Source organism: Drosophila mauritiana, chromosome X (assembly GCF_004382145.1).
Source record: "Drosophila mauritiana strain mau12 chromosome X, ASM438214v1, whole genome shotgun sequence".
Taxonomy (NCBI): domain Eukaryota; kingdom Metazoa; phylum Arthropoda; class Insecta; order Diptera; family Drosophilidae; genus Drosophila; species Drosophila mauritiana.
In genome coordinates, this window is record NC_046672.1 from 21,166,274 (window position 1) to 21,185,018 (window position 18,745).

General features: G+C 44.0%; 4 protein-coding genes and 1 non-coding gene across 5 annotated transcripts; 2 read left to right on the forward strand and 3 right to left on the reverse strand.

The window, feature by feature from the left end:
• Positions 1–388: 388 nt before the first annotated feature.
• On the reverse strand, positions 389–2,573 carry LOC117146514 (probable ATP-dependent RNA helicase DDX56). The gene is made up of 4 exons (XM_033312781.1): positions 2,443–2,573; positions 1,630–2,381; positions 1,015–1,434; positions 389–956 (listed from the first exon to the last, which is right to left on the reverse strand). Exons 1-4 carry the CDS (start codon positions 2,506–2,508, stop codon positions 521–523), a joined length of 1,674 nt encoding a protein of 557 aa, XP_033168672.1. The 5' UTR covers positions 2,509–2,573; the 3' UTR covers positions 389–520.
• Positions 1,499–1,591, reverse strand: LOC117148987. Its single transcript, XR_004459987.1, has one exon. It is a non-coding gene; the product is annotated as a small nucleolar RNA Z30a (small nucleolar RNA).
• Positions 2,574–4,331: 1,758 nt separating the features above from the next.
• LOC117148055 (protein misato) lies at positions 4,332–6,292 on the forward strand. The gene is made up of 3 exons (XM_033315241.1): positions 4,332–4,456; positions 4,512–5,241; positions 5,301–6,292. The coding sequence occupies exons 1-3, from the start codon at positions 4,376–4,378 to the stop codon at positions 6,212–6,214; spliced, it is 1,725 nt and encodes a 574-aa protein (XP_033171132.1). The 5' UTR covers positions 4,332–4,375; the 3' UTR covers positions 6,215–6,292.
• Positions 6,293–12,499: 6,207 nt separating this feature from the next.
• On the reverse strand, positions 12,500–13,099 carry LOC117147229. Its single transcript, XM_033314041.1, has one exon. The coding sequence runs from the start codon at positions 13,097–13,099 to the stop codon at positions 12,569–12,571; it is 531 nt and encodes a 176-aa protein (XP_033169932.1). The 3' UTR covers positions 12,500–12,568.
• Positions 13,100–16,542: 3,443 nt separating this feature from the next.
• LOC117148458 (ubiquitin-conjugating enzyme E2 Q2-like) lies at positions 16,543–18,552 on the forward strand. Its single transcript, XM_033315829.1, has one exon. It carries the CDS (start codon positions 17,066–17,068, stop codon positions 18,257–18,259), a length of 1,194 nt encoding a protein of 397 aa, XP_033171720.1. The 5' UTR covers positions 16,543–17,065; the 3' UTR covers positions 18,260–18,552.
• The last annotated feature ends 193 nt before the right edge of the window (positions 18,553–18,745 follow it).

The following is an 18,745-nucleotide window of genomic DNA, read 5'->3' on the forward strand; positions in this document are numbered from 1 at the left end:
TGGTGATCTATTGTTCCTGGGACTCTCGGTGTAATGACCTTAAATGGTATCCAGCTGCTGGATAATCGTCGCTGTGAGCTACGGCACACTACTGGCACTTTGGGTAAAGTGACTCGTAGATATTTTTTATTTTCATTTTGCGTCCGCTGTCAGTTAGAAACGTTGAGGAAATGATATAGTGCCTTCTCCGTCTATTTGGTTAAGTGGTTACCCAACGCCACCCGCGCCGCCACAGCGCCGTTTTAAGCATATACTTGTCAAGTTTCTGAGTTTAAAAAGACATTCACTGGCTTATCGGCTGGATAGGTACAAACACACACATTTTGCGGACATGCAACATTAACAGAATTTGCATATATATAAAGAAATAAGCCTAGGTTTGTCAATATGCAGCTATCTCCAACATAGGTAGTATTTTCGTTTAATTTTACTCAATTCTAATTTAGGGTAAAATAACATTATTAAAATATTAAAGTTACTTCGTTATTGACTATTGCGACTATAGATACAATTTGTTCCCCTACGACGCCTTCTTTTTTCTCCGGTGGGCAGGACGCCGTTTCCCTAAGTCCACATGGCTTGCCATCAGAGGATCATTGGCCTGCCGCTTGAAGGCAGCCTCGGCGGCAAACTGTCGTGGCTGTTTGGCTTCCGAGGCTCCGGCAGCGGAAAGGGACGTTCCAACCACTCGCTTCAGGGCCTTTGGCACTATGTACTCGGGCATGTCAGAGAGATGACTGTGTACCTTGATGGCGCGCAGAGGCTTGTCGTGCCGAAGCGCTTGCAGATCGCGTTTGTTCTCCTCGAAAAATCCCTTCAGTTTCTCGCAGTTCAGGATCTCTGTCTTTATCTCTCGAATTCGAGTGTCGTGAACAGCGACGCGAGTTGCGGCACGCCAGCAATCCTGAGCACGATAACGGAAGGACTCCACTTCTTCCATTTTAAACTGGTAGTTCCTGAAATGACGGCACACTTAGCAATATTACAAGTTTTAAGATGCTATTCTATACTCACTTGATGATCTCTTCGCCCTCTTGAGCTGCAAAGCTATCGCACAGTTTCTTCGCAACTAAATCGTTTACCTTGGCCTCCTTCGTGCTGACAAATGACAAGACGGAGCCCTTGTTGTTTCCTCTGGCCGTCCTGCCAGCCCGATGGATATAAGACGTGACATCCCTGGGGAAGTCGAAGTTGATTACGTTGTTCACGCACTGAAAGTCAATGCCGCGGGAAGCACTCGACTCCATGTCGCCGCTTCGAGGCGATTTTCGGTTAGTGCCTCCTGGCTTTTCCATATGATGTTCGTCGGAGGCAATGATTATGTCGTAGGTGCCCTTGTTAAACTGGCTAATTGTGTGGATGCGAATGTTGGCCGGCAGTTCGGAGTTCAAGACACAGGCACGGATGCCGAACTGCTCTAGGAACAAGCGAACCCTGAAACAATTTAATGGGTAATGATTAGGAAGAACTATAGTAAGTATTTAGGGGCAGATGGGAATGCCGTCAGCGAGAAGATTTGTTGCTGGTCATGCGTGCGCCAACTGTTGCCAGCTGCCCACTCCCTCCATTTGTGGTTTTATCATCATTGGCTCCTGTGCATCTAAGGCGGGATTCGTATGGTTCACTTACTTGTAACACCGATCGATGCTGTTCACAAAGATTATGCTCTTGCCGCGTATGAGTCTCAGCTTTAATAGGGCGTACAATATAGCCGGTTTGTCGTTTTCCTCAGCCAGAATGCGCTGGTGCGTCAACTGATCTTGCGGCACCAACTCCGGCTCCTCCAGTTTAAGCGTCACCGGGTTTTTCAGGCACAGACCCTTCATGCGCACCACATCGTCGGTTAGAGTAGCGGAGACCAGGACAGCCTGGTAGATAGGAGGCAGGTGCTTGATCAACCGCTTGAAGTCCTTTTCGTAGCCATAGGCAAACACCAGATCCGCCTCGTCCACCACCAAGGTCTCCACATGCTTCAGATCTACCACGCCACGAGCCTCGGCGTAGGCCAGCAAATTGGCGGGTGTCGCGACCACAATGTCGGGATTTTCAGACAAAGCGTGCCGCTGGGTCACCGTGTCGTTGGAGCTATCGGCAATGTCCGCCACGCGTACAACCTTGCCGCAGGACTCGACCAGCTGCTCTATTACCTTACGGGACTGCCGGCATAGCTCCTTGGTGGGCGCCAGGACCACGGCGCTCACATACTGCTCGCTGGCGTTTAATTTCGAGTTAAGGATCTTCTGAATCAGTGGCAGGGCGTAGGTGGCAGTCTTGCCGGATCCGGTGCGGGCCCGCACCACCACATCCTTGCCCTCCAGGAGCAGCGGTATCGCCGTCGACTGGATAAGTGTGGGCTGCTGCCAACCCAGCTGGGCCACCGCCTGAAATATGAGCACAACCCTTTGAAATCTGGAACTGTCGGCCGCATGCCGGGGCACTCACCTTAAGGATGCGCTGGTCCAGCTCCAGCTCGTGGAACTGCACCGTTTTCTGGGTCTTCTGGCTCATGCTGGACGACAGTATAAAAAACCCTGGAAAATGCGCAGCGCACGTTTTCTGGCCCAACAACAAAAAGAGTGGAGTATCGGTATTTTGAATTATCGGCGATTTCATCAGTCTATCGATAGTGGAATTGAACTGCTATTGAAATCTATTTTTAAAGGGAAACAAATACATTTAAAATAAAATTAAAATATATTTCAGTTATTTAATTAAATAAATAACAAGAGAGAATGCTATAGTGAGTTCCCCGACTATTAGATACCCGTTGCTCAGCTAGTGTGAATGCGAAAGCGATATTTCATAATTTGTCGATAGAAATTAACAAGACTAATAAAATATGAAAAAATATCAAACACTTATTAAAATTGTGGGCGTGGCAGTTTTGTGCGGTTTGTGGGCTTAGAGTGGCAAAATGGGTCAACAAACATGCGCTACGTCTTTGTCTTAAGAATCTGTATGCTGAATCCTTTTATAGTTCCTCATATCTGGACGTTCATACGGATAGACGGACATGGCCTGATCGACTCGGCTATTGAACCTGATCAAGAATATATTTTTTTTTTAATAACTAATTCTATTTATTAAGGTTTCAAAAGGAATCGTTCAGTAAATCCTCTGAACCTAACCTAATGTGTGATAAAGATAAATGAGACCAAGTGGTATCTTAATTATAAAGTACAAAAGAAAGAAAAATCTAGTCTAGTTATCAATTACTTAAAAAGTAATATGTTATATTAACCTCAGGGTAAGGAGATCGCTGGGGTGTACCCTCTTCAGTCTTCGGATGGAGATGGGATCAGCTAGGATAGTTGCTAGTCGGTTCGGGTGGGCCATAAGCCTGTCGGCATAACGGCTGCTATGGAAATTAATCTGATCCCCAAGAGGGGTAACTTTCAGATCTCTTTCGATGACCATGTTCGTCACGTACCAGGGAAGCCCAGATGCGTGACGTGCAGCTCTCGACTGGACCACACGGAGCCTATTATGCTGGAATTTGGCGGCAGTTCCCCACACCTGGATGGCATAACTCCACGTTGGAGCGAGAATGGCTTTGATTAAAAGAGCCTTAGAGCTCAGATCAAGAATATATATACATTAATATAATATATATATATTTATATAGTCGGAAACGTTTCCTTCTGCCTGTTACATACTTTTCAACGAATCTAGTATACCCTTTTATTCTACGAGTAACGGGTCTAAAAATTAGCAATTAAATATTTTAAGCTAACATTGTATAGCACCTTAACTTCCTTTCTTGTTTATTAGAGAAATCTCATAATTCACACTTTTCTGATTAATTTATCGTTCGTCAAATTCACAGTGAATGGATCTCTATGGGAATCGACAATTTCTATAAAAATACGTTTACAGATTCTTCATTCAGAGATCCTATTTATAAGGTTTTGCCGTATCGACCAGAAATAATATCCGTTGCTATACAATAACTAAACAATTGGAAGTACAAACGCAACATTTATTTTTTGAGATTTTACCGTATGACTTTAAAGATGACAAAGTTATGATAAGTTTTCAATGTTCCAGTCACTTTTTTCGGGTTAGATATTAGGTTGTTATGCTCTATTGCTCTATCTATCCTCGTATATCTCATGTTTTTTTTCAATGTGATAGACATTAAGGTCATATCGATATACTTACATACATAAGATTAATAAATAAACATAACATATTCCTATAAAACTTTTAAATATTTATTTGTTTAGTGATAAACAATAAATTTAAACATTAATACAGAGTATCCAAGCGCCGAAAGTAAGAGCGCTCATTACCGCACACAGCTATCGATATATCCGCGAAAATCGATAGTTCCGCGGGCTCGTGACACCCGAATTAGTTACTTTCGCCGGCTGTTATGGACCATACACGTGAAATTTTGACCTTCCAGCTCGGAACTTACGCGAATTACGTGGGTGCACACTTCTGGAACCAGCAGGTGAGTTGTCCTACCCACTTGGCAGCCGGGAGCCTCACGAATTACACATTTCCAGGAGGCCAACTTCAGGTACGGAGACGAAAGCGAACAGGTGGCCGAGGAGCAGCTGCCCAACAATGATATTTTGTACCGTGAAGGGCGCAACGACCTCAATCGTACCACCTACACGCCCCGCCTGCTGTCCGTGGATTTGGCCGGGACCCTGGGACATCTGCCGGTGACCGGCGAGCTGTACGGCAATTTTGTGCAGCGCGATGAGGAGTTGCTGCCCCTGAGCACAGGAGAGGAATTGGAACAGGCTCGCAAGCGGGCAGAGGAGAGCGGCGTATGCGCACAGGAGCAGCTGGAAGTGCAGGCGCAGCCAAAGTCCGCCATTTCCGAATATCAGCGGGATCTGCTCAAGAATGCTGTGGTGCCTGAGAAGAACTATCAGCTGGCAGCGACGGCAAACAGTTGGGCGGACTTCCTTTACGCCCGGTATCACCCGAGAACCTTGAATGTCTTGCCGGGGTTGATCCGAGATCCGACTGCCCAAGCGCTGGGTACCTACTCTGCCGGAACAGAAATGTGGCAGGAAGCCTCCTTTAACGAGGAGTTCTGCGATCGCATCCGTTTGTATGTAGAGGAGTGCGATGGCCTGCAGGGCTTCCACGTGCTGTTCGACATTGATGATGGCTTCGGCGGACTGGCCGGGAAGTGCCTGGAGCACCTAAACGATGAGTACAGCCGCGCGAGTTTCGTCCTGCCACTTCACTATCCCAGGATCACTAGTTATGCCCAAGCGGGTAAGTAAGGTGATTTTAAAAGAAGTCTAGCATATAAACACAGTTTCCCCATTTCCCAGATTCCCGCCTGTCGCACAGCATACGGGTGGTAAACAATGTGTTGGGCTACCACCAACTCAGCGAGCAGGCTATGATGTTCACGCCGCTATCCACGCTGGAGACCATCTGGCGGAACAATAATCTGAAGTCGCGCAGTCTGCCGGGACTCCAGTGGGAGACGGATAACCTCTACCAGACATCAGCGCTTCTGGCCGCCTTTTTCGACACGGCCACCTTGAGTTACCGCCTGCGGCAAACGCCAGAATCTTTGCTACGTTTTTGCGAACGCGTCACTCCAGCGGGCAGAAAGTTGACCGCCGCCGGATTAGCTCTGCCATTTGGGCTGAGGGAGGGTCAGGATCTAATAGAGTTTCTAGACCAGAGTGGCGACCACGCGCTGCTCACACAACTCACACCTGGCTGTGAGCCTGGCACATCCTACGTGGTGCAATCAGTGACGGCTCGTGGCATTCCCGTGGAACGTTTGAAACGGCCCAGGGAGCTGGCCGGCGATCAACTTCGGATGGCTGCCTATGGCTGCGATAGTATATCCCATATGCTGCAGCTCTACTACCAGTGCACCTATCATGGAAGTGTTACAAATGCGGCAGCCACACCATTGCCACTAAAGACACAGCTACCTTTTCCCTATGAAATGTTTGCAGCCGGTATATCAGGCGGTGGCTACCGCTTGCCTGAGGGGGCGGAACGCGGGACGGGTAGTCGTGTGGATTCCGCACCCATGCTGGCCGCCCTACAGAACTCCACCAAGCTCGGCGAGCATCTGGACAACTTGCACGCCCAATCACATCGCGTGCAGCTGGCCAAGTTGCAAGCGTACTCCAATTCTTGTTTGGAGCGGGATGAGTACGATACGGCGCTGGATCAGCTGCTTGAGTTCCGCGACCTTTACGCAGACTCGCAGTATCTATAGGATGCTATGGTTTTGGAAAATAAGATTTTGTGATAAGCCTAGGATTAAGTACAAAATAAACTAGCGTATGCAGTCGAATTCATGTGGAATCTCGTCTTTCGGTCATATTTTATTTTGACTCCGAATTATAATTTCATTTAGATCAAACGAAATAATTTTACTAGTTTTTATGCATTTATTTCTGTTAAATTGTAAAATTAAAATTCCAACCTCAATCTATTGTATTTTTACGGCTCTCATGAGGATGTGGGGACCAAACGCAACCCCCCGATGCACATTAGATTTGCTTAGCTTATAAATGTTCTCGAAACCATCGCTACGGCTTGTAAGTATAAGCTTTATGTGCCATGCTCCTTGTCCTCTAAGGTGTCAGGTTGGTTAGGTTTCCCCGGAGCGGAAGTTGATGGGCTGTGGCCCCACCCGCGGCACTTCGTGATTGGCAGTCTCGGAAGCGGCTTTGATATTTTCGCGTTTCCAGGAAGGCGAGGAATATCCAAAACAAAACAAAAACAGTGTTGTCTGGGCAGAGAATTTTGAGAGTCGTCAATGAAGTTTCCAACAGCGCAGAGTGGGCAAAATTCCCAATTTTATGAGTATTTTAAAAAATGTTAAATTCTGAGCGGTTAAACGTTTGTCATTACAAGTCCAATCTTTATATCGATTTATATCTTTAGTTCCTCAGCTGAATTCTTTGAATTTATCTGCTGTTTAAATCGTAGCCTTAAAACATTTGTTTACTATAAATATTGTCCGCGTTATATAATTTGTTGGCATACTAAAGTTTGTAGTGTTAAAAAACATTTGAGGACAATATGTAATTATAGGTGTTTGCGTTTGGAAATCTTTAATATTCTTATATGTCATGTTCAATAAATGTTGGCTTTCACCGTTAGGAAGTTATTAAATTATGCGTGCCGGATGTGCCATTTTGCCCACTGTGCGACCATGACGACATGGACGTGTCCAAAGAAATCGGTGAATTTTTATTTGCATGGCAATCAATTTTTATTCCCGATATCCTCGAAAAGGCCAGGGGCGTATTTATTTATTGGAAAAGTCTTTATTAAAAAGGATAGACTGTATAGTCAAAAAACTGAACTAACAACTGTATTGGGATTAATGAGTACTTGTACTAAACATAAATTAAATGAATGTGCATCGTGTGCTTTTATTTCTGAATTTCCTTTATCTATGGCAATGTTTCAGCTTTGAAACAGATTTTTTTTAAAAACTCTCGCTTTTATGGGATATAAAATTGTAAAATAAAAACATCGCAACATTGCAACAATCGCTGTATATTTTCATATCAAACACAAATCTACATACTTACCATTCAAGAAGACTATAACTCCATGGACCTACGCAATCACTGGGTAACCGGAATTCGTCTTTTGCTTAGGTTGCCGTCTTCTCCGTTGACCCAAAGGACCCCTTCTGGTCGACTTCACCTTTCCGCGACGTCTACGTGCGGCTACTGGCCGCTTTGTTTAACCTTAACCCTTACGGATCGGATCCAATCGGATCGGGAGCTGGGCCGCTTAATTTATACGGAAATTTATTGTCAATAAAGCGGCAGTAATTGAAATCTCAACGGGAGTAAATCACAATTTTATGGACTGCTAACGGGCGGCGACTAGGTGGATGGGATTGGGCTTGGGCTTGGGATTAGGGCCTGGAGAAGGGGGTTCATAATTTGGGCGAGTGTTTTCTGTTTGCCGGTCAAGTTTTCCGCACCAGACCTGCGCGTCCACATTGTTTGGCAAATTAAATTTCAATTTGATTGGCACCGCTCCTTTAACATTCTGCCGTCTTTTTAGCCCAGGTCCTTAAAGCAGCTGCTGTTCTCTAGCTGCTGCTGGTGTGCTTCCGGGGAAAAAGGACCAAATCCGAAATTAAAATTACGCCAACGACTTTAATGGAATATGTGCGTGGAATTCGAAATGCCAAATTGAATAGCCTGCCGAGCTAGTGGAGTGTATATATTTCGTATATTGTTTTTTGCAGCTTTTAATTTCGTTTCGTTTTCATTTTCATTTTCGATTCGGTCCGGTCCGGTCCGGTCCGGTTCGGTCTCCATGTGAATTGGGACGAGTCCTTGCATTAGCATGCAGTCCTGTCACTGCACATCCTGCCACTCACCCCACCTGCAAAACATGTATTTGATTAATGTGGGCAGCACCAGCTCCGATCCAAACACTGGGCCACTGGGTGTCAGCTTTTGTAGAATTTAAATTTAATAATCAGGCGGATCTTTAAGCGCCTGCAATGTGGGCATAAAACCAGGCGAGGCATGCAAAATAGTTTCATTTTGTAGGTCAAATTTGCACAGCTCCAATCTAAAACGCAAAAGAAGTTAATGTTTTAACTGGGACACTGGTACACTGAGAACGAAATGCATAATTGCATGGAAACTTAATGTCATCATAAATTCGTAATTATTGAAAACTCGAAATGCCTTAGACCAGGAGTCATTCTACATGCACATAGGCAATGTTGACGGGTTGTGTCCAGCAGCTAGGCACCTTCCAGGTGGCTTGTGTAGGATTCAATGATCTATATACTGATACCACGCGCATTCCGGAGACCAGAAATGGGACCAGAAATGGCAACGTATAGATTGAAGGTTTACTTATGGATCGCTCTACATTGATCCAGATCTTATGGTCGAATAAGACACCAAGATCTGGGACATTATCCGGGGGGATTCTAGATAATCAGTATTAAGCAGTAGCTTCTTGGCTTTGCCATCAGTATCGATGGTTATTGAAGTCAAGCTGGGGCTGCTTGTAGAAATTATGCGAGTCTAAGTGCAAGTAACTTAACTCACTCACTTGATAAAGACGTTTATTGGACGGGCAGAATGGTATTAGACCAGTATGACTGGCTTGAGGAACTCCTTGAGGATGTGGTTTTAAAGTGTACTCACTAGATTCGATTCATTTATAAAGGAGAGGATCCATATTAGCAAGGCTGAAGGGATTCCAGTGACGTCAAGTTTGTGGATCACTAGTTCGTAATTGACCTTTGCTGAAGTTAGTAAAGATCACATAGGCATTTGTTAAATATCAATAAAGTTTCCATACATGTCAAGGTTTTACATTTCTTCTTAAAATAAAATTGCAGTTCGAATTAGTTTTATTCAACAGATATATCTCCCTTTGAAGTTGACTATTAGCTTTGATTCCACTCAGCTGTATTTAACGATTTATGATCAATCTATGATTGCGAGACTCTACACCCCAATGTTTCTAATGGGTTCCCAGGTGTCCCGATTTAGAGTTGACTAGTATTTCTGATTGCAGAAAACAAAGCGCACATTATCTCTCTCTGTATCCTGAGCTCCGTTATCCCTTTATCCCTTCGTTTTCAATTAGCTCCTTCAATTACTCAGTTGGTCAGCTACTTAAGTGCTCGGCTTGTTCGCCCACGCGGCAGTTGATTTTTAATTTCTGCCCGTCTTGGCAGCCCCCATCATCCGCACCCGGCTATATCTGTGGTTCCATCGCCGTCTGGGCACTTCATCATCCGGCGGAGCTACTCGGCTCCCGCGGCCAAAACAAACTTAACAAAGTTAGCTAAATTTGGCCGAAGGCGTCATTTTAACTGCCGCTTACTACCACCCACTCATTCGGCTGCCTCCCACCGACCGCCCTTCGATGTCGACATTTCAATGCCTTTTTAATCTAGAACAAAAGCAAACTTAATTTGCCACAACATCTGAGGAGATAGCAAAAGGACGACAGCAGAGGACCAAAGAAGGGCTACCAGGGGATGCCATCCTGTATTGTACTCGGGGAAATTAGGGGTCTCGCTTGTGGTCGGTAAACATTCTCGATTCATTCCAGTTTAACATTCATATATTTATGTGCAGTAACTAGCTTGATTTCCGAATGTATTTTCCAATTTCTAGTATGCGATTCTCTTGTATTTTTCTATTTAAGCATGTAACCCATTTTATTAAAATTAATTTATTGCCATGTTGAGCATTTACATAGGTTTATTGTTTGAGTGTAGGCGAAAGGAGAAGAGAACGATTGCGAGAACGTCACTTGGCACATAATTTAATTACAACAACACTTTTGGGGGCCATAGCCATCCAGGAGGCGATGGCACTTTGAAGTTAGCCACCCACCACCACCACCACCCACAGCCCAGCCACCCATCACCCAGCTACCTCCCCCCATGCGACTCCACCACTCAACGCCAGGAGTCGAGTGTTGAATGAGCAACAACTTTCGAGTGCAACGCGTCCTGAATTGTAATTAGTGCCCAGGAGCAGCCAGTTGGAGCCGGATTGGGGAAGGGTTTTTGGCCAGTTCATTTGAAAGGGGGAAGGGGAAGGAATGCAGGGGCGCCTCCAGGAGATGGCTTCACTTGATTTATGGAGCGCGCGAATTTGTAATTGTTATTACGTGTAAATGCTCCACTTCAAAACAATCAACTCGCTTCTCGTTTGCCCCTTTTCACCAAACCGTATCCCAGATGCGGCATCCTGGCCATAAATTAGTTATCGGTGCTAATTGTTGAATGGATGAAGCGTGATTTGATAAGGACGTAACCGGTGGTCATTGAGGAAAGGCCAACTATCGTTGGCCCCACTGGCAATGACCCACTGCCGACGGATGTCTACTTAAATAATATATAACGGGGAAAAAATTATCAGATTTCAATCAAAACTAAACCACTACGGCATTTGACATAAAAACAGGGGGAATGTTATAGTCGAGTTGCCCGACTATTAGATACCCGTTACTCAGATAGATATCGATAGATCTTGGGGAATAAAATGAAAACAAATTTTAAAATGGTTCCAAAGTATGGGCGTGAACGATTAGACGGCTTTAGGGCGTTGCAACATGGGTCAACAAACTTGCGCTGCGCCTTCGTCACTAAAATTTGTATGCTGACTCTCATATAGTTCCTGAGATCTCGACGTTCATATGGACAGACGGACATGGCTAGATCGACTCGACTATTGATTCTGATCAAGAATATATATACTTTATATAGTCGGAAACGCTGCCTTCAGCCTGTTACATACTTTTCAACGAATCTAGTATACTCCACGAGTAACGGGTATCAAGTGAAATGAGTTTCTCGTCTTAGATACTCGTTACTTACACTCAAAGAAAAAACCGTTCCCAACGATCTCAACTTGAGAATTTAGATTTCAAAATCTAGATTAGATTGAATCATGCTCAGCATATCAGAGCCAAACCGTTCTCAACTGGCAAACCAACTAATAATATCCAAAAATATTAAAATATTCTCTACCCTACTTACAGAGTTACCGGGGTCTCTTCTTTTATTTGGTTAAACAAAAGAACATGGCAAGATCGACTAAGCTATTGAGGCAGAGAAAGAATGTATATACTTTATAGGGTCGGAACCAAATTCTGCTACCTGCTCACCTTTGACATCAAACCAGTAAGAAAATTGTACATCTTTCTTTAATACTAATGGGCCATAATGCTTTTAACCACTAAGTCCGTCAAAATCAAATACACTTCAATCGTTTCTTATCACATGCAATTTATAATACATATCATTCCAATTTAGAATGCAACACTGTCCAGTGGCTTATATTCAATATCTAGTAAGTAACCAGAACTGAGAAACTCATACATTAAAGTGGTTTTTTCAAATTTATTTTTTATAAGAAACCGAAGACCTCGAAGTTTATACTCGAACTGTTCGAACACATAATGAAAACAAGAGTATTTATTAAAGGACAACAAAAAGGCATTTGTTCACTGGCACACAACCAGTTGAGTGAATGTGTGTGTTCGTTATGGCAAAGCCATAATCTTGTTGTTTTATAACTTTTAATGCCTCCTAATCCTGTTGCTGCTCCTCGGGCTCATCCTGTTAAGCTCCTTTGCCTTCTCCTTGAATCCCACCAGCACCAGTTGTGTCGCAAATTGACCAACTGCAATTAAATGGTAAACAATTTGGCTTTCATCCAAGCCAGAAACGAGTTCGGCTCGAACAAGTTATACTCCAATTGGCCCGGGGAATGATTTGCTTCAAATTCTCAATGCATTCCCTAATCGCCAGTGGATAATTTAGCACTGGCGTTACATACAGCCATTTAAGTAATTGTCCTAGAATTACTTAACTCACGAAAAGCTTTAGTGTTGGCCGAAGTAATTAAATGGCTGGCGTGGTACTCACATGTATCTGCTGGCTTGATACAGCAAGTTGATCATAAACCAAACTACGATGAAGATCCTTTGGGTAACCACTAATGCTCAAGGATTAACTTAGCTAAAAAGCTCACTTGTATTGGATTAAAAAATGTTTAATATGCACAGAATTCCGTTTTTGATATATACAATTTTTTCTGAACCCGGCCTAACCAAATAGGCAAAACTCGAACGGGAACATGTCAAGCGATTTATTCTGTGGAGGATGCCGTGGAGGATTCCGTCGATGATTCCGTGGAGGACTCTGTGGTGGAGGACACTGTAGTGGAAGAAGCTGTGGTGGTGGAAGTGCTTGTTGAGGCCTCAGTAGTCGTGGATGTGGTTTGATTGCATGGTGGTCCCCATGGTTTGGGGCCTCCTGGGCCTCCTGGTCCTCCTGGGCCACCTGGTCCTCCAGGTCCACGACCTCCTGGGCCTCCTGGTCCACCAGGTCCGCCAAATCCGCCAGGTCCACCAGGTCCGCCAGGTCCACCAGGTCCGCCAGGTCCACCAGGTCCGCCAGGTCCACCAGGTCCGCGTCCTGGTCCTCCTCGACCACGACCTGGTCCACCTGGTCCACGGGGACCCCAAGGACCAGGTCCTTGGGCGGAGGCCACTGCGACCAGGGCAACAAGAGTGACAAGGATAAGGGTACGCATTTCGTTATCTGATAGTTAACGATTCGAACTGATCTCGGCATCCCCTGCCAGCGGTATATATACCCACCGTCTGTGGAAAGTCTCGCCGGCACATGTGTTCCACCGGTGACGTTTGCGCGTTGAGCAAACTAACGTCAGTGTGGATTGGTAAATTCCACTTTCCAGTCAGTCACTTCGCAATTGACATTGGCCTTCGTTCTGGGGTTCCGTCAGATGGGAAGAATATGAGTTTGTAGACACTTGTTGATTCATGCTTCGGTTTATTTCCAAAATTGTTGTTTACAAGGCTTTGATCCGAGTTAATTGTAAATGAGACAAAAAATTTATATACTCTTCTCTGTTTTTTCTGAATTTAATAGATTGCTCAAATTGAAATGAAACTACTACACATATGTTAAAGTAAGATTTTATAAAAGTAAATGCTGGATAAAAATCAATCATCTAAAACTATTTCAGTTTAGAACTTAATGAACTCAATGCTTTTACCTCATGGTACAGTACCTATAATTTCTACCAGCTGTTTGGATTGCTTTATGGATCTTACATAAAAGAACCAGCAAGCTCCGTGAGCCAATATCTAGCTAAATATTTGCGCTCCGTCGATATGTGATGCACTTTGTGGCCAGGCGTCAGTGGACTTGATGTTTATAAAGCATCAATCGTGTCTTTGACAATAGTGTGAATTATCTAAGAATAAGGATGTTTGGACAAGTGGTTTCGTTAGGCTTTAATGAAAGTCAAATTTGCAAACACATAAAGTGGAAAACACGTTAAGGAAAGGAAATCGTAAGAAATTCTGGAACGTCTATTAGAGGAATAGAAATATTTAAGTTGTGATACAACAGAAATGACTCAACATTAGTTCAGTGCATTCGTGTTATATGTCGAAAGTACAAGAAATCCTCATGGGGCTATATGGCTTTCCACTTATTAGTGCCCTTTACTCAATATAATGTGATGGTACATCTATATATACGCCTATGTACATTAGCCGGCATAAGTATTTTGACAAAATAAGCGCCAAGCATTTTGGAAGTAAAACTTTAAAATGGCTTGATATGATAATAATGATTTTTTTTGTGTATAAGTAATATAAACTTAAAAATTATCAAATTGTATTGGCCTAAGTATTTTGACAAGCCTTTAATCCTTAAATAAATAAGTGTAAATGAAGCGGTAGCTTAAGGGTGAACCAATTAATAAGATATATATCGACCAAATTGAGAAAGATCTCTGGAGTTATCTCTTTCCAAAAGAGAGGTGATCACAGAAGTCATCTCCTCTCGAGTTGTGTGTGACGAAACTGTTCTGCTGCGTTTTAAAAGAGACCAGATGTTCTCAAAAATATTTAAATCTGGACTTTAAGGTGGCCAGTTCAAGACGGTGACGACAACAAAAAAACTGGGTTATCATTCGGGAATTGTGGCATGGAGCGTTATCTTGCTGCGGGATAGATGATTCCCCGTTAAGGGTCGGCAAATATTGCCTATGGTTCATCGAGCTGGTTCATCACCACACCATGACAGGCCCTCCACCATAGTTCAATTTCTGACAAACGTATTTTTTGCCTTTTCTGAGTTGGCAATCTTACAAAAAATTTTTTTTAATTTCCCGTATATGGATTTTGTCAGCGAATGTTGTTCTGCGCTTAGGTTTAGTTCTTTTTAAGTATTATAAATGATTATGTTTTTTAAACTTTTTAATTTGATATTACACAGTTTTCCGCGACAATGTAAACTCTTTCGCAATGTTTTTTACTTTAATTCCAACGTTAAATTGTGCTACCATTGATAATCTAATAAACAAACTGAACTATTTACACATAGCCTTTAATTAATTTTTGGTTTTTTAAGAACGTTTAATAATCAAAATAGTAAAGTTTAAACAGTTTTTGATTTACACGTGCTTAAAAGCAGGATACCATTTACTAAATGAGCTTGTCAAAATATTTGTGCCCAACAAAAATTTGTTGTCTGCGTGCAAGCCCTAAAAAATGTGGATTTTGTGTGTTAAATATTCATTATTTGCATTGCTCATCGGCTCGCACTGATTGTTAATATCAAACGCAAGCAAGTTTTAAAAGCAAGTTGTGATATTTCCTCTTTTTTTTGGGTACGCAGGTAGCCGTGGAGGTAAGTGAAATTTCATAAGGGTTTTTGTTTGTATATAAAATTCATCTTCTTTCTAATAGTATGATTTACATGCGTCGTTCTCTTAACAAACCAACGTCTATAGCTTTTACTGAGCTTGAATATTTTCTAGGAATTTACGCAACTGTCATTTACAGTGTTGAAAAGTGTTTTTGTTCAATTATTTCCATCCGATGCCAGTAGCGTTTCGTCCCTCTCCGACTCCACCGTGTCGCTCGCTCGCACATATACATACCATGAAGTTGTTGTTGTTAATTGGAATAAATTGCTTCGGTGCTTTATTTAAAGAGGAATTTGTTTTGTTGCAGCATCGTACAACAAAATGCTTAATTAAGTTTTTGCTCGTGTTGCTTCAATTGTTGTTTGCCTACACTTTTTCCAAATGCCTCTGGCTGTGTGTGTGTGTGAGTGTGGAAGCGTCTGCGCGAGTGTGCAATTGAGAATGCTGGTAATGAACAGTTAGAAAATGCAATGGCTGTTTGGAGCTGCTTTACACACGTAGAAATGATACCCTAAAACAGTTCTTTGAAAACATCCGTACGTCAGTCCGTCCGTCTGTCCGTTCGTATGAACGGTGTTAACTCCGGAACAAAAAAGCTAAAAAAATTAAGATTAGGTATGGTAACGAAACTTATATGGGCCTCCCTTAACCGTTATTCCTTGATATTTCCAGTCTCCAGAACCAAAATCCAAGGCTTTACCGTTATCCCGGTTCAAACTCCAGCTTGGTACCGTTGCTTTCCTTAAGTCGGCACGCCGACGCTCTCAGTTCTCCTGTAGTCCGGCTCTACTTTGTTCAGTCTCACTATTTCTCTCCTAACTCTCTTTCTACTGACTCCGTTTCTCCAAACTCTCTTACCACAGACTCCGTTTCTCCAAACTCTCTTACTACGGATTCTGTCTCTACAAACTCTCTTTCTCCCAACCCTCCGTTTCGTACTCCCGTTAGTACGCTCTGATTTGTTGCGTAACTGCCAACAGGCAGGCCCTCCTTTTGAAATTTGCATTTGTGCGGAATTTTAACTCCTGACATTCCCCCCTTTCTTCGGGAAACAATAAGCTCGTTCTGGCCGTCCTTGTTGAACACTCCTGAGATTTCCTCGACGCTCACAGCTCCGTCCGTCCTTCCGACCTTCTGTCACCTGGTCGCACTACCCCCTTTCGATCGAGTGTTGCCACCTTCTGACATCTCCTGCTGGTGTGGTGTTGCCACTCGGCGATTTTGATATTTTCTCAGTGTGACCCGTCATGTGCTGATTCTTGTCACAATATTTGCACCCGTGTGCGTCTTTAATGCCCAGCACAAACCAACAAAGACATCTGAACAGAATAGGAAAGCGATAATGAGTCGGGAAAATCAAAGTGCAAATCTGAACTTAAAAAAAAACCGAGAGTACTTGCAAGACTGTGCTTGACGCCGAAGGAGCTGTAGAAGAAGAAAAAACAGTGAGAGTGAAGTTGACTGGAAGTGAAGTGGAAGAAGTAGAGCGAGAAGAGAGCCAGCGAAAACAATAAGGAACACAGAGTCGACTCCAAGAAATCGCCCTTTCAATCTATCTATAAATGAGTAAGCAAAATATTCACATAAAGGGGCCCTGACAAAAAACTCAAAAATTAAAACGGGAGTAGGAGTAGGCAAATAAAAGCAGCTGGCAGACAAAAAAAAAAACAAAAAACAAAGCCCATACCAGCTTTCTACGCCTGGAAGTCGCAAAGGAAAAGCGCAAGACAGGAGGGAGTTAGCTCCTTAAGAACCCCACTAATCACAAAACTCCACTTGGACCACGAAATAATCATAAGCACCGTAAGCACGAAAAACCCAGACCCGACCAGTTGCCCTTTTAAGAGCGCTACAATATGGCGTGCCTTAACGCCCTGAAGCAGGAAATCGAAACGCTAAAGAAGATCTTCCCGAAGAACCACGAGCGCTTTCAGATCCTCAATTCCAGCGTCGACGAACTGCTCTGCTGTTTTATCGATAAGAATGGAAAGCGCTACGATATTCACGCCCACATAACGGGATCCTACCCCTTATCGCCGCCAGTTTGGTTCGCCGAGACCGAGGAGACGAGCGTTACAAATGCTGTTCAAATACTTAGCAATACGAATGAACGTGATAATCACGTGATCAATCAGGTGGGCATACTGCTGCTTGAGCTGTGCCGCCTTCACAACGTTCCACTGCCACCCGAGATCGATAATTTGGCTCTGCCGCTGCAAACGACGCCGACATCCGATTCCCCCCTCCGCTGCGAGCAGGGAACAGGTGACGGTGGAGCGGGGGGCGAGGGCGGTTCCCACGGCAACGATGACACCGAGTCAAATCAGGAGAAGATCAAGGATACCATCGGCGAAAGCGAACAGAAGAGCGAGCGCGATGAGGACGTTTCGCTGGAAATGGATGATGTACGAAGTACAAGCAAGAAGGACGACATGGAAGTGGAACAGTTAGCGACTCTAAAAAGACTGCGTCAAAATCAGATACAAGGCTATCTAAAAGGTTCCGTTTTGGGTTCCACGCAGGCAACCGATCGCTTAATGAAGGAACTACGCGAAATTTTTTGCTCATACGTCTTCAAGAAGAACATGTTTTCTATTGAACTCGTCAATGATTCGATTTACGAATGGAACATTAGCCTCAGGTCTGTCGACCCTGACAGTCCGCTGCACAATGATCTGCAAATGCTCAAGGAGAAGGAGGGCATGGACAGCATACTGCTCAACATCCGTTTCAAGGATACGTATCCCTTCGAACCGCCATTTGTGCGCGTCGTCCATCCGATTATCTCAGGCGGCTATGTGCTCATCGGTGGTGCCATCTGCATGGAATTGCTGACCAAGCATGGCTGGAGCTCGGCCTATACCGTGGAAGCGGTTATCGTGCAAATTGCGGCCACTCTCGTCAAGGGAAAGGCGCGCATCCAGTTCGGGGATACCGAAGCACCGGCCCAGGTCCAATACAGTTTGGTTCGAGCCATGCAGAGCTTCAACTCTATCGTGCAGCTTCACGAAGCGACAGGATGGTTGACCCCGCCCAAGGAAGATGGCTAAAACAAGAGACTGCACTGAACCACATCCATCCTAGAATAACGAATGCCAACCTACGCCAACCTACACCAACCTACACCAACCTACACCAACCTACACCAACCAACACCGACCAACACCACCCGTCGTAGCCCCTTACACCACCAGAATTAGCCTGACCACATCTGCCAAGCACGCATCGCGCATTCACTGCTGGCTTGATCTGATGTGTCTGATGTCTGATTTGGTCAGGACGAAGCTCCCATATTTAAGATGTCCCACGAAATTATATTGCTTGCAGCGTCGATGATCATTAACTACTTATGTTTCATTGCTCGTAAAACAATAAACTATTGCTCCGATGCTTTCCTATGTTTTTTTCCCCACGTTGGGCGCCAGATATGACGAACTGATTTTGATTGGTCTGCTCGCTACGAGATACGTGCGGCTAGCTCAGAGGATTTTGTGTGTTCGTCCCACCAAATTTATATCAATCGTGATCACCCGGTT

Excerpts from the sequence above, each read along its gene's own strand:
- LOC117146514 (XM_033312781.1), bottom strand. The coding sequence starts at position 2,508 with ATGAGCCAGAAGACCCAGAAAACGGTGCAGTTCCACGAGCTGGAGCTG. Across the intron at positions 2,382-2,442 it reads TGGACCAGCGCATCCTTAAG|GCGGTGGCCCAGCTGGGTTG; the intron begins GTGAGTGCCCCG and ends CTCATATTTCAG. Across the intron at positions 1,435-1,629 it reads AGCATCGATCGGTGTTACAA|GGTTCGCTTGTTCCTAGAGC; the intron begins GTAAGTGAACCA and ends AAATTGTTTCAG.
- LOC117148055 (XM_033315241.1), top strand. The coding sequence starts at position 4,376 with ATGGACCATACACGTGAAATTTTGACCTTCCAGCTCGGAACTTACGCG. Across the intron at positions 4,457-4,511 it reads CACACTTCTGGAACCAGCAG|GAGGCCAACTTCAGGTACGG; the intron begins GTGAGTTGTCCT and ends ACACATTTCCAG. Across the intron at positions 5,242-5,300 it reads CACTAGTTATGCCCAAGCGG|ATTCCCGCCTGTCGCACAGC; the intron begins GTAAGTAAGGTG and ends CCCATTTCCCAG.
- LOC117147229 (XM_033314041.1), bottom strand. The coding sequence starts at position 13,099 with ATGCCGAGATCAGTTCGAATCGTTAACTATCAGATAACGAAATGCGTA.
- LOC117148458 (XM_033315829.1), top strand. The coding sequence starts at position 17,066 with ATGGCGTGCCTTAACGCCCTGAAGCAGGAAATCGAAACGCTAAAGAAG.